Raw genomic sequence first — 13,009 nt, 5'->3', positions numbered from 1 at the left:
TATCTGACCCCTTTTCCAAGAAAAAAAATAATACTTTATAAATTTATACTGATAATGATAATGGTATCTATTTCACTAAGTTGATAAAGGAGATGGGGACAATATGAGTAGAACAGAAGGGTTTATATACACAAAAACTGAGTCCACTCTCTAATATAGCAGTCAGAGCTAATTTCCACAAGACAGGATATGGTGTAAAGAGTCCTGTGTTTGGCAACAACTATTTAAGAACTACTGCAGCATTTCTGAGAGCCAGGTATCTCTGAACATAATCATTGGGAAGTGATCTTATCATCTTGAAGACTTCTGTATTCGCGTATCGGAGATTGGTCCTAGGATCAGAGTAAGGAGCCTGCACACGAAAAATAGACGCCAACAATTATCCTAAATCGTTAGGAAGTAGATAGTTCTGCATCTGATGCTTCGATTATCATGTATTTTAACAATAAATGTGGGCATGCATTGGACTTTCTTATCTGGCCTAATTACATCGTTCCAAACTAAGCAAAACAGAGTTGTTATCTCAAGGTTCATAGGTTCATCACTTGTTGAATTGTGGTCTCAATTCCCAACCCAAAATTAGCTGCTTCAGATAATTTTGTGCCTTCACATGCTCGTAAATTGATAGATAGAGAACGATAACAGTAAAGAATTTAAGAATCCCTAGCAACGCTTTAAGACAAAGCCAGAAACTTTGTTGTTTTCATTCAAACAGTAATGATAATGAAACTTATGCCAAGAGAGAAAAACATCAATGCTAGAAGCATGCCATGAAGGGCAGAGTGAGGAGGATGGCAAGTAGAAGACGGACTCGTCTCTATTGAGGGGCATGAATTTCAATGCACAGCTCAAGCTAGTACATAAAAAGTGAGAACCGTGCTAACATCAACCGTGAAAATTGAATTACTATGTTAGCACTTCTGAAGAAAGATTTCAGATGCCAAGAGGCCCAAGAATTCACTGGGTTGTAGTGGAGTGGTGCTCCGAGCAAAGACTAAGAATAGCCTTCACTTGGTTATTCCAGTACAGGTGCACGGGGGTCCTAAACAAGAAAATGAGTGGCCTTTTTTTCTTCTTTTCTTTTCTTTTTTTATCAGATTAGTTCATTAGTTCGAGGCACACACAAACAAAGGACCAATAAGAGGAAGGTATTCTATTTCTTTATGTTTATTCGGATGTCAACACTCAACTGTCAAGGGGTTCAGTAGGCTTTGAATTTAAAGATCATAATTCATAACAAACAAGTATTTTCAAACAATGTCAAAAGAGTAAGGATCAGAAATCAAACCCAGCTAATGTAGCCAATACTTAGCACTCTGTAATCTACTTGCAAATAAAATTAGTGACAAAGGAAAAGCCGAGTCATGATAATTAAGAAACAAAAAATTGAGATAGATACCTCAAACCCCGTTATATCACAAATCTTTTTGCAGGGGTGCATAGAAGGTGGCGATTCAATACTGACGTCTGCAAATAAAAGAAAGGGTGAAAGTTCAAAAACCCAAGAACATTTTAGATAAGTCCCAAGACAAAGATTCAGACCATTCCAAATTATATCACACCTTAAAGCTTCCACACAAGAATCATATTCCAAAGGTGCTCAATCACTTTTTGATGCAGAGCAGCTTATGAAATACTAACAATCAAATGCAACAATTTTTTTCTTAAATGGACAACGAAATTTATGCCATAAACCCCTTGTGTAACCAACAACCTAGATGTTCACTAAACAAAGAATGCACTGCAGAGAAGATAAAATGATAAACAGACTAACTGTAAAAAATAGCCACAAAAACAGAATAATATCAAAATGAGCCAAATTTTATGAACACACCAACAAAAACAATGCCACACCTCAAGCAAAAAAATTTTGGGCCTGCAGAAAAGGCTTTTTAAAGACTAACATTAAATTCATGCTAATTCATACACGCATTTCGGAAGTACCAATAAACACATTGAATTGTATATAATCTAAGAATACCAAATCAATGAAAAACTAAATCGGTATTGAATTAAAAAACATAATAACATAAAAATGAATACTTTCGCTTTCAAAATTAACAGAAAGTTACACCAATGATAATGAAACTCACAAGTAGGATCATTAGGATCGTAATTTTGGTAATTCTCAGCTTGGATAATCTGCTTGAGGTGTTTCCAGTGCCGGCCTCTTGCTTGTCCTTTGGGGTACTTGTCCGCCATCTGAATTTTCTTAAATTTCATTCGAGTCGGCAGCACTATCTCTGCTTCCACCACTTCGGGCTCCATCTCGACGGCGGTTGTCGGAGCTCCAATGGGAGAGAATTTAGGGGAACGATGGGGAAATTAGGGCTTTCAGAGAAGTATTCGGGTCTGTATGATTCCGGATCGGATAGTATCGGTTTTAACCCGACAAAGATAGAAGATTAATTCACGTTGTGACAATAGACAATAGACAATAGTCACTAATCCTCTATATATTTAATTTAGTGTTAATAAATAAAATTTATATGTACTCAAAAAAAAATAAAATGTATATGTACTCCATAAAAATAAAATTTATTTTTATTTAAAGTGCTTATAAAAAGTTCTTTAATTTGAAAATTATAAAAAATAATTAAAAAATTAATTTGACTAATAATAAATAATATAAAATGGCATAGAGGAAGTTATATTTTTTCAATCTGATTTTTTTACAAGTTGGTTCATTCCTCCTATTGTCATTTCTAATACATCTATATTTATTAAATAGAAAAATTCTCTATTTTTACGAGAAAAAAATGAAATAGGAAGGCTTTAAGGGATATTTGTCCTGCATTGATAAAATAAGGAATATTTGACAGCAATGTATACGCGTCACATTTTTTAAAAGAATTAGAAATGTATTGCTAAAAGATTTTTTTTAGCGTCCGCATAAGTTGTGGGTTTCATTGGGGAGTGATCTTTTAATATATATATATATATATATAAAAGTCATAGGGATTCAGCCAATTAAAAGCCTCCATTTTCCCGCCCATAAAAAACACCGTTTTTTTTTGTTTTTTTTACTGTTTTGCAAATCAAATTTGTCCTTCCCCCGCCTCTTTAGTTTTTAGGTCTGAAATTAGGGGAGTGGGCTATTTATAGAGTTGGTATTCTAATATACTTGGGTAGCGTGTGAGTGTAGTCTAAAAGGTATGGGAGTGTTGTGAAGTGTACAGATTATATATTCTTTATATTCTTTCTGACCACTGACAGTTGTAGAGTTCTATCTCACTTCCACTATTATATATACATGTGTGTTCCATCATCAAGAGGTTTGCCATTCATACAATATCATGATGTGTTTGTAATTTTTTATATTTTACTCTTCTTATCATTGTCTTATTTTTTTGGTGTTTTGTCTTCCTATCATTGTCTAATTTTTTTTTTTGGTGTTTCGGTATGCAGTCAGTAAGTACTTAAAATTACTGTGTAAGGTTTCTATTAATTTGAACTAAGTTCTTAATGGATTTAAGCTGGTTTTCCTATGCAAATACCGAAAAAGCTATCCCTAAGATAGGTATAACACATAGACATATTATTAAAGGAATGGTAATTAACAAACAATTTACAAATAGAAGTTGTAACAGTTTGCAGTTAGTTGTACATATATATTTATGTTCATCTTTATCAATCTACAATTTTCATATGGCAAGTATATTCACAGATAACAGGACCATAAAGTGAAATCTAAAATTGATATGTTTACTGTATATTGCTTAATATTTAAGAGTATAAGAGAGTATTCCAATATGACATAATAAAAAATGAATATATTCTTTTTTAAAGTTGAAAAATAACATCAAATCTTACTTGAGTACAGTACAAGTTACACAAAACCCAATACACACAATATTAAATGTTGATGGTAAGTGTTGACTTGCAAAGATTAATATTTGATAGTGACATTTCAATTTTCTTTCATGCGGTACCTATATATACAAGGCATTTAAGGAAAAAGATGTACACTCTTTCTTCATTTGGAATGAAAAGTTTTGAAAGAACAGAGTTAAGAATTGTAAGAGCAATGAAGAAATAGACAGAGTCATCTACCATACTTGGAAAAAGAAGGCATAATTTTGAAGATAAAGGTACAAATCGAAGCTCAGTTGATGTACTACATTCAACTTCTATGAAATACAGTGTCATTTGGTATGTGTTCCTAAGTTGCTTTATATATGTGTGTGAAATGTGGATCCTTTTTTTACAAGAAAAGTATTGTTAATTCTAGAAGATATTATGCAATTCAAAGAAATTCAAACCATTGAAAAATCTTAGAATTTTAAAGTGCAAAAGTATGTTCTTGGCTGCAAGTATTTAATAAAGTATGCAATTATGATTTCCAAATTTATTGCTCAGTGTTATCATTATTATTTTTTAATAATAATTATCTATCTGAATATATTATTACTACTTTAATGTAGTCTATTTTCTGTAAAACACTGACAGTTTCCAATTTTTCCAGAGAAAAAAAAACTAAAATATTAATGAGTTTGAACTTTTTTGCTGCCCGACACAAAAACAATACACCCCCAAAACAATATAAGCAAACAAAAACCTTGGCCATTTAATTTATGTTTTTTTTTTTTTTTTTTTTTTGCAGGGAAGTTCTCTCTAGAAGTCAGATATGTTTTGTGGCTATCAAAGACTTGTCTTTTACTGTTTTTTTTCTTCTTCATTTTTTAATATTCATATTTTTGGACTTTTGGGTACAACTATTTATATTATTATAAGGCAAGTTCCAGACAACATAAATTGTATACACATAATATATATGTTGTTAAACTCTATTAAAATGTAGAATGCATACAATTCATTATTCAATAATCTTTTTTAAAAGTGAGAAAAAGTTATTACAAACCAAGTGAAAAGGGAAAACCAGTGGATTCAAACCAATTGGAACAAAAAATGAACCTGCCAGCAGTATAACTCTGAGCCTCAGTAGCATATGAACTGAAAGCATATGCATAATTACATGGATCACAACACTTTTATTATATGAACTACAAAGCATATGTATAATTACATGGCAAAAAAATCACTGCACAGAAAATAAAATACAAATACATGACAGTGTTATATCTCTCTCTCTCACACACACACAAACATGGTCAATTTCAAACTAAGATACAGATTTAAGCATAGATTTGAGACTCTAACAACCAAGGAATTTATCTATATATATATAAAAGCCACACATTTCTGGAAAATAAAAAACATTTCGTTTTTCCGCCTAGTGAAAACGATGTCGTTTCAATACTTTGGATTACAAACTGTGTCGTTTAGATTAGGGCAATTAATTACGGCCGGTTAATTGGTTTTGCAATAATTATTTACAACGTCGTTTGGCATTTCGAATGCGGCTGGACTCCTCGATTCACAATACCTTTTCGCATCTATCGACGGAGAAATAATACCGGTTCATGGACCTGGCTACAAGTATATATACATTTTCTAGGACTACAATCAATTCGAATACATAAAATAAACACTGTGATTTCTGAGAGAAAAACTTTGTGACGAGAAGATATGGCTCCAATGTACATCCTTGCGCGTGATATTGATGATAGGAAGACTATTGCTGCCATGAGATTGCGCCTGATACGTACCTACGATATTGTACAAAGCAGATACAGTGACAAAGTCAGATCTAGGGAATGTGTATTCCATGATGAAGATGACAAAGTCAGATCTAGGGAATGTGTATTCCATGATGAAGAGGTAACAGTATTAGTTTTTCTTAAACTTCCTTCACTAACAGTAAGTTCTTCTGACTGTAAATAAATACTTCCTTCACTAACAGTAAGTTCTTCTGACTGTAAATAAATTTTTTTTGCTGTTATAGGGTTCCTATGTGCATTTGAATATTCCAGGGAACAATGTTTCTGTTACTAACTCATTCATAGAAGGACATGCCTATTGCATCAAAAATTTCCTGGTAATCAGTCCTATCTATACCTATAGGACCTGTAGTAGTGCGTTCATGTTGCAGTACTATCATAAAACCCTGGTCAAAGAATACAAAGGTGTAGATTTTCCTAGAAAAATGTTTCGTTTGCAGACTTTTGACTCAATCAAGAGTCTAGAAGGAATTGATCCAAAGGTTTTGATTGGTATGTTATACTGTTTTGTTATTTTTTTCTACTTAAATAGTCATATTACTCTCTAATCATATATCTTATTGACTATACTTTGTTTAATGGCAGATGTCATTGGTCGTGTGGTGCAAATCTTCTCACCATTGGATAAGCTTATCAATGGGAGGCCTTCTAAACTGATCGATTTTGTAATCGAGGATTTAAAATAAGTCTACAGTTATAAATATAGCATTTACTATACCTTCTACACTCAACTCAACTTATCCCACTTGCATTATCAGGGGCATTCAACTGAAATGTACAGTATGGGATCAGCATGTGGAAAAGGTCATGCCCTTTTGCCAATCTGACTTAAAAGAACCAGTCATTGTGCTTATTCAAATGTGTAGGGTTAAAGTGCCAGAAAACAGTAAGTAGATTGAATTACCTTTTCTGTGAGCCATTTGTTTTCTGTGAGCCATTTGATTTTTCTGTTACATGGAGTACCTTTCAACCACGTGGTACCTGAAAATATAAACTTCGTTAAAATGCAGGTGGAGAAGTCAAAATTTGTAGCTCCTATGATGCAACCCAACTGTTGTTTAACCAGGACTGCGATGAGTTTACTGATTTCAAAGACAGGTAATCTTCTATCTTAATAGTTACACTTTTTTATACAACTGTAGTGCTTTCCTGTCTATAAAATTTGCAGTGTTTCTTTTTATAATTGTCAACATGCTTTTTATTAGACTATGTAATCAACCAACTCCTTTGAAGAGCATCACATCAAATTCCAGCCTCAGTTATTCAACTTACACTTTGGGTGATCAAAGCAGTTCTAATATGGTTTTAAGTACCATTTCTGAACTCTTTGAAAGGAGTGAGGTACATTTCTTTAGAGTCTTTATTGGTATATTATTTTCAAGTTTCATTAAAAACTTTTTTAACACAATGATTGGATTCATTTGCAGACTAGGGAATATTGGGTGCCATGTATTATTCTGGAGCTAGATTGTAATTTGATTGACTGGTATTATCTTTCTTGCATAGGAGCTAGGTGTAATAAAAAGGTAGATCTAAGGGGTGGGATGTATGTATGTGGTAAGTGTGGAACTCACTGCGATAAACCTAAGTTAAGATATAAGATAAAAATTAGAGTGTATGATGCCAAAGGTAATGCACCATTCTTACTTTGGGATCGTGAGGCACTTGAGCTATTGGGGGGCATCACAGCTGAAGAGCTTAAGGCTATGCAGCCAAAGGTAAGCATTTTATTACTTCCTTTCTAAGCTCTAGCACAAGCTTTTCCTATTGAAAATAGGAAAATTACAGAGTAACTTTGGCTTAAAATGCAGGTTCCAACCAAAATTCCTAAAGAAATTGAATCATTGGTTGGTAGAGGAATGCTATTCAAGATTAATGTTGAGAGGGATCGATTAGAGAAACGCAACCTTGCTTTTCCAATCATGCAAATCAAAGATGACAGTGCGGTTTTGAACCAGTATTGTCCTGGGCTGGTGAATGATACTAAGCAGAAGGCAACTAATTCTGTTGAGCCATTGGATGATGACTTAGATTCTGATGCGGTAATTACTTTTTTAAATTTTGAGTTCACAAACTTCACATTTTTTACAAATTTCAAGGTCGTCTAACTCTTGCTATTTATTATGTGTTAGGGCTTTTTTTTTTTCCAGATGAAGAGGTTGAAAGTCCTCTGCCAAATGCATTAACTCAAATGGCTAAAGGTGGTGGCAATGATAGTGAAGCAGTTAAAAGAAGGCTTTTGGATGAGTTTTCATCCACCCAGTGTCCAAAGAAGAAGACACACACTGCTATTATCAAGCTGGAAAAGGATAGTGAATTAGGATTTGACCAAAACTCAAAAAACTGAGCTCTGAATGTGGAGGGGTTGTAACTTGTGATTGTAGGCATTCGTTCTAAATGTGTTGTGTGATGACATTTGCAGACATTCGATTGGGTTGTAACTTTTGATATCTGTTTTTTTTTTTTAATCTTAGAACTACTTTATTATTAAGTTACCCTTCTCCTATTTTGTTATTGCTGTTTGTAAAGTTTTGCAGGTCTAAGTTAGGCAGTTTAAAAGCACCTACAACTACGAATATGGCAGCAAGAAATACAAGACAAAGCAGTTCGAAGCAATATACATTTTGCAAGGATGTACTGTGAACCACCAAGTGAAAAGAAGACAAAGCAACAAAATCCAGTTTTAGATATAGTTAACCAATTTCTTTACTCTATTTAGAAAGGCCATTTTAGTGCCATTTTAGATACTTTTTAAAAAAATTTTTTTGTTTTTGTTTTTTTTTTACATCTAAGATCTTTTAAATAAGCAATACTGTACTTACTTATTAGAAATGTACTAACGGTTTTTATAAAAAAGACCATTCTTTTTCTTTATACAATATTACACCAACTTGAGCGTAAAGTTACAACCTAAAATGCATTCACTAAGGCCAATTACACAACTAAGTACTCTATATATAATACACCCACTAAATAAAAAGTTACAACAAGCAGATAAACACATGTAGACATTGCACTGTGTATATTAAGAATTAAAAAACCAAGAAAATCACCTTAAGTCCTTCACATCAATGTCTGTCAGCTCTTACATTAATGTCTTCTTCTCAATTTCCATTTTTTGGGACCTGTACAAATGTTGAACTATAGCTTAATCAAAATTTATTTATTATTCTAATGAACTTAAAACAATTAATATAAAAAAATTTATTCAACCATGACTAGAGTATTAAATTTGGGAAGGTAAGATAAGCTATAGTATCTGTGAAAACAGCAATGTACCATTCAAATATGATCTTATGATATTTTAATTCTATTTTTTGAAAACATGATTGATTATTAAAAACTTATAAGTGTTCTGCAAAGCAGCACACACAACTGTCCCAATTATTAAGAAAACTAACATTAAATAGCACACAAATATTTATTCATAATGATTTCAACTATTGGCCTTCCCATGGCAATATCATTTAATGATTACATGATCAATGGATGCCCAGCTTCATTTCACTTTATAAATGCCTCAATGTAAGTCCAGCTTCATTTCACTTTACAATCGCAAACACATTACAACATACTCTCTAAACAAACACAATTAAGGAATGAAGAGGTTGACAAAATCTACAGTCATAGGAACTAAACGCAAGCAAGGAGCAGACAACAAAGGTATGTATATTAAGTTTCAATTTACTAAGTCTGTACTTCTCAACTATTACATCTGATTACATCTATGTGCTAGAGCTTAGGAATAAAGTTTGGTATCTTATCTTTGCTGCATAGTCTTTTGTACTCTAGGAATCTTTAATATCTGTACAAAGGCTTAGTAATTAGTACCAAAAAAAATTATTATGCTGGTGAAAAGTATGCAAAACTAGGAAAAAAACACTTATCTTTTTTCGTACTCATTACATGAACCAAAACTGCATCTGTACAAGACCTGTATTGCAGCTTATCTGCAATTTGATGTAACTTCTCTATACTCTAAAAACCTGGAATATCTGTACAGAGTAGCACAAATTAGTTGGTGCTACATAAACATAGTAGGATGTAGAATTTTTGTAACCTAGCCAGTGTTGCAAAAATCCCGCCTAGGCGTCGATTAATCCCCGCCTAGATGCTAGGCCCTGGTCGACCGCCTAGCGTATCACATTAAATGGTGGTCTAGGCGGCTGGCCGGCTAGGCGACCGCCTAGGCCGCCTAAGCTCCGCCTAGGCGTCGACTAGACCGACTAGGCACCGACTAGGCCTTCTAGTCGGTCGATTAACTATTGCTCTTTTTTTTTAATGGGTTATTTCACTCAAAACAACATCATTTTAAGCGAAATAATCTTAAATTGTACAAACTTTAGATATTTTTTAGGTTAATATTTAATATTTTAGTATTAACTATTAAAGTATTATATAATTTATAATTATTAGACTTTAAAAAATTAAAAATACTTAAACAAATTTTTAAAAAATAAAAAATAAAATAAAAAAATACACGGACACCTAGGCGCCGATTAATCCCCGGCTAGGCGCTCGGGCGATTTTTTCAACCATGAACCTAGCAAACAATAACTTATCTTTTTTCGGATTCATTTTGATGAACCAGCACTCTATCACGTCTATAGATCTTTATAATCCACTGTTAAGAATAGTAGAAAATCAAATTTTATAGCAAAATAAAGAATACATACACATTAACTTACACAGCTTTAGTTTAGCAAAATTATCCCCAAGGACCTAACTAAATTGCATTTTTGGCAATTTAGGACTGTTCTTGCAGTTTAGAAATTCACAAATCGACTATAACCATTTCAATTTTAGGATTTCATCACCATGCAATCCCAAATAAACCCTAAAGGTACTAAACTGAAGTCCTACGGTGGACTTTACTACTAAGGTATATATTTATGAACATTTGGACCAAATCTAAGGTTAAGATTACTAATACAACTAGGATATTGTAAGAATTGATACCAAGGAACAGAATTCGTAAATGAAATGGAGAAATCGGTACTATAATCTTAAAATTAGCAGGTAAACATTTTAAAGAACAAAAATATACCCAAAATCTCCGAAATGTATGCTCTAGCATAGCTCTGCAACCAACCGCGCCGGATTACATCACCGGCGTCAACACAAAATTCTGATTCCCACTTTCTAGGTTAACAAACATCGAAAGGCTAGAACTGCTGCAATTGCAGGCTAACCGATCGAGAGTTTTACCACAAACAGAGCTAAAGTACGGCGTTTGGATCAGTGATGTTTCCAGATTTCTATCGCTCAAAGATAGAAATCGCAGAAAGGGGAAAGTGGTAGAGGGTTAGGCCAACAATCACAGACGCTTTCCTTATATATTTATTATTATTATTATTATTATTATTATTATAGATTATAGATTATAGATATTGTTGTAGATATATATTATATAGATTATTATTATATATATAGATATATAGATACTTTGTGGCCTTATAATAACATTTTAAATTTAAGGTTATTAGTACTCTCTAACATTAATAATATTTTTTGTGTTTTTATATTTGTTAAATCATAAAAAACATGTATTCAATCATTATGGAAATACATTATAGATCATTACTAGCTATATATAAGTTATTTGTTATAGTAAAATATTATAATAATTACAGTTAAATAATTCTTTTCTTTTTTGTGTTTATAGAAAATGAAAATTCGTTGGGTCATGAGAATAGCAATCCACCACAACAAAGCCAGTTATCATCTTATAAGACTCCTAGACCTTTCTGTGGAGTTTTTCAAGCATCCTTATCTACGCCGTTGAGCGTATTAACTAATGGTTAGTACTCACTTCATTTTCTTTTAACTGTACTATTACATTGTAATTCGAATAACACTTATGTAATGTCTTATTAGTATGCTCAAAAGAAGTTAGTGTTCGTAACGTTCATAATCGCACACCCTTATCTGCAATTTCGAGCACCCCGCCAGTAAACCAGGCTACAGGTATAGTTAATGAAATCTTTGTCTTTAATATGCTTTTTAATTAAAGTTACAAAGTGAATTTGTTAGAATTGTTTCATTAAATTATTAATGAGAAATCTTGCCGAAAACTAATAAATATGTTGTTAACAGTTAGTAAACTTATTATTTTAACGGTTCGGAGCTTATGGCTACAGATTTAACAATGGAATCCCTTACTGGTAGTCACACTCATCAAAGAGTAGGACGTGTACTCCAACCAAGTCTCCGTACTCCAAATAGTGTCTTGACTAATGGTATGTATTTTTTTAAAAAAACTTACTTATCAAAATATAATAGATTATTAGAAATTGTATTTCATAGTTTTTAAAAACTTGGTTGCTTGACTGATGGTTTGTATTATGGATGTCTTCAATTCTTTTAGAAAATGTTGCAATTAACCAACCACATATAGACGGTCAAGTTGGGCCTTCTACAACACATGCCGGTATTGGTATATAATTTAATAATCTTTACTCTTTTTTTTTGTTAGTCAAATATAGTTATAGTATACAAATTTTATTGGAAATTTTAATTGTTACCCTAAACATGTGGTTACTCTGTTCAGGTTATAGTGAATCTATCACTAACTTAATCAAAAAACCAAGTAGTCGATTAATCAATGCAAACAATCGGTCTGCTTCTGATGGCCGTAACCTCCACAGCGACTTCAATGAATGTAGCGAACAGGAATATATCATCCCAGATGTTTTACCTGGTATTTGTTTTTTCTCATTTTTTAAATATATGCTAGCTACAAATAATTGTTTTTTTTTTGGGTTACAACTTAAACTTTGTTCATTTTATTATAGTTGATTATGCCGACTTTGGTGATGCTTGTGATTCATGCTTACATTGTGGGGCACTTTGTTGGTACGAGGAACAGTTGAACAAGTTATATCTTAATGGTATTACTAAATATTCATTGTGTTGTGGACATGGAAAGATAAAACTACCACCTCTCACAAAACCACCAAAAGAATTATATGATCTATTTTTTACGGATGGTCCGAAGAGAAGCCACTTCTTGCAAAATATTAGGTCTTACAACAATATGTTCTGTTTTACTTCAATGGGTGGGAAAGTAGACAGGACAGTGAACAATGGTGGTGGTCCACCTGTCTACCGTATAAACGACCAGAACTTCCATTTGATAGGTAGTTTGCTGCCCATGGATGGTGCTCAACCAAAATTTGCCCAATTGTACATTCACGACACCGAGAATGAGATTAACAATCGTGTTGATTCAATAAGGTATGCACATATACTCTTACACCTATTCTTATTTCATCATCTTATTTTGTTATTGTATCAAATAAAAGAATTTAATTCATTTTTTTTCTATGTAGGCATGAAAGCGGTACAACTTCTTTACACCTAGAGGTGATAAACGACATAAAAAAAGC

The 13,009-nt window shown here is 32.7% G+C and overlaps 1 protein-coding gene across 1 annotated transcript; it reads right to left on the bottom strand.

The window, feature by feature from the left end:
• Nucleotides 1-46: 46 nt before the first annotated feature.
• Nucleotides 47-2,367, bottom strand: LOC116020324 (chromatin-remodeling complex subunit ies6). Its single transcript, XM_031260806.1, has 3 exons — nucleotides 2,094-2,367; nucleotides 1,400-1,467; nucleotides 47-352 (listed from the first exon to the last, which is right to left on the bottom strand). The coding sequence occupies exons 1-3, from the start codon at nucleotides 2,266-2,268 to the stop codon at nucleotides 221-223; spliced, it is 375 nt and encodes a 124-aa protein (XP_031116666.1). The 5' UTR covers nucleotides 2,269-2,367; the 3' UTR covers nucleotides 47-220.
• Between the last annotated feature and the right edge of the window lie 10,642 nt (nucleotides 2,368-13,009).

This window comes from Ipomoea triloba, chromosome 1, assembly GCF_003576645.1.
Source record: "Ipomoea triloba cultivar NCNSP0323 chromosome 1, ASM357664v1".
Taxonomy (NCBI): Eukaryota; Viridiplantae; Streptophyta; class Magnoliopsida; order Solanales; family Convolvulaceae; genus Ipomoea; species Ipomoea triloba.
Note: the sequence above shows the minus strand (reverse complement) of the source record. Positions and strands in the feature narration are given on the sequence as shown.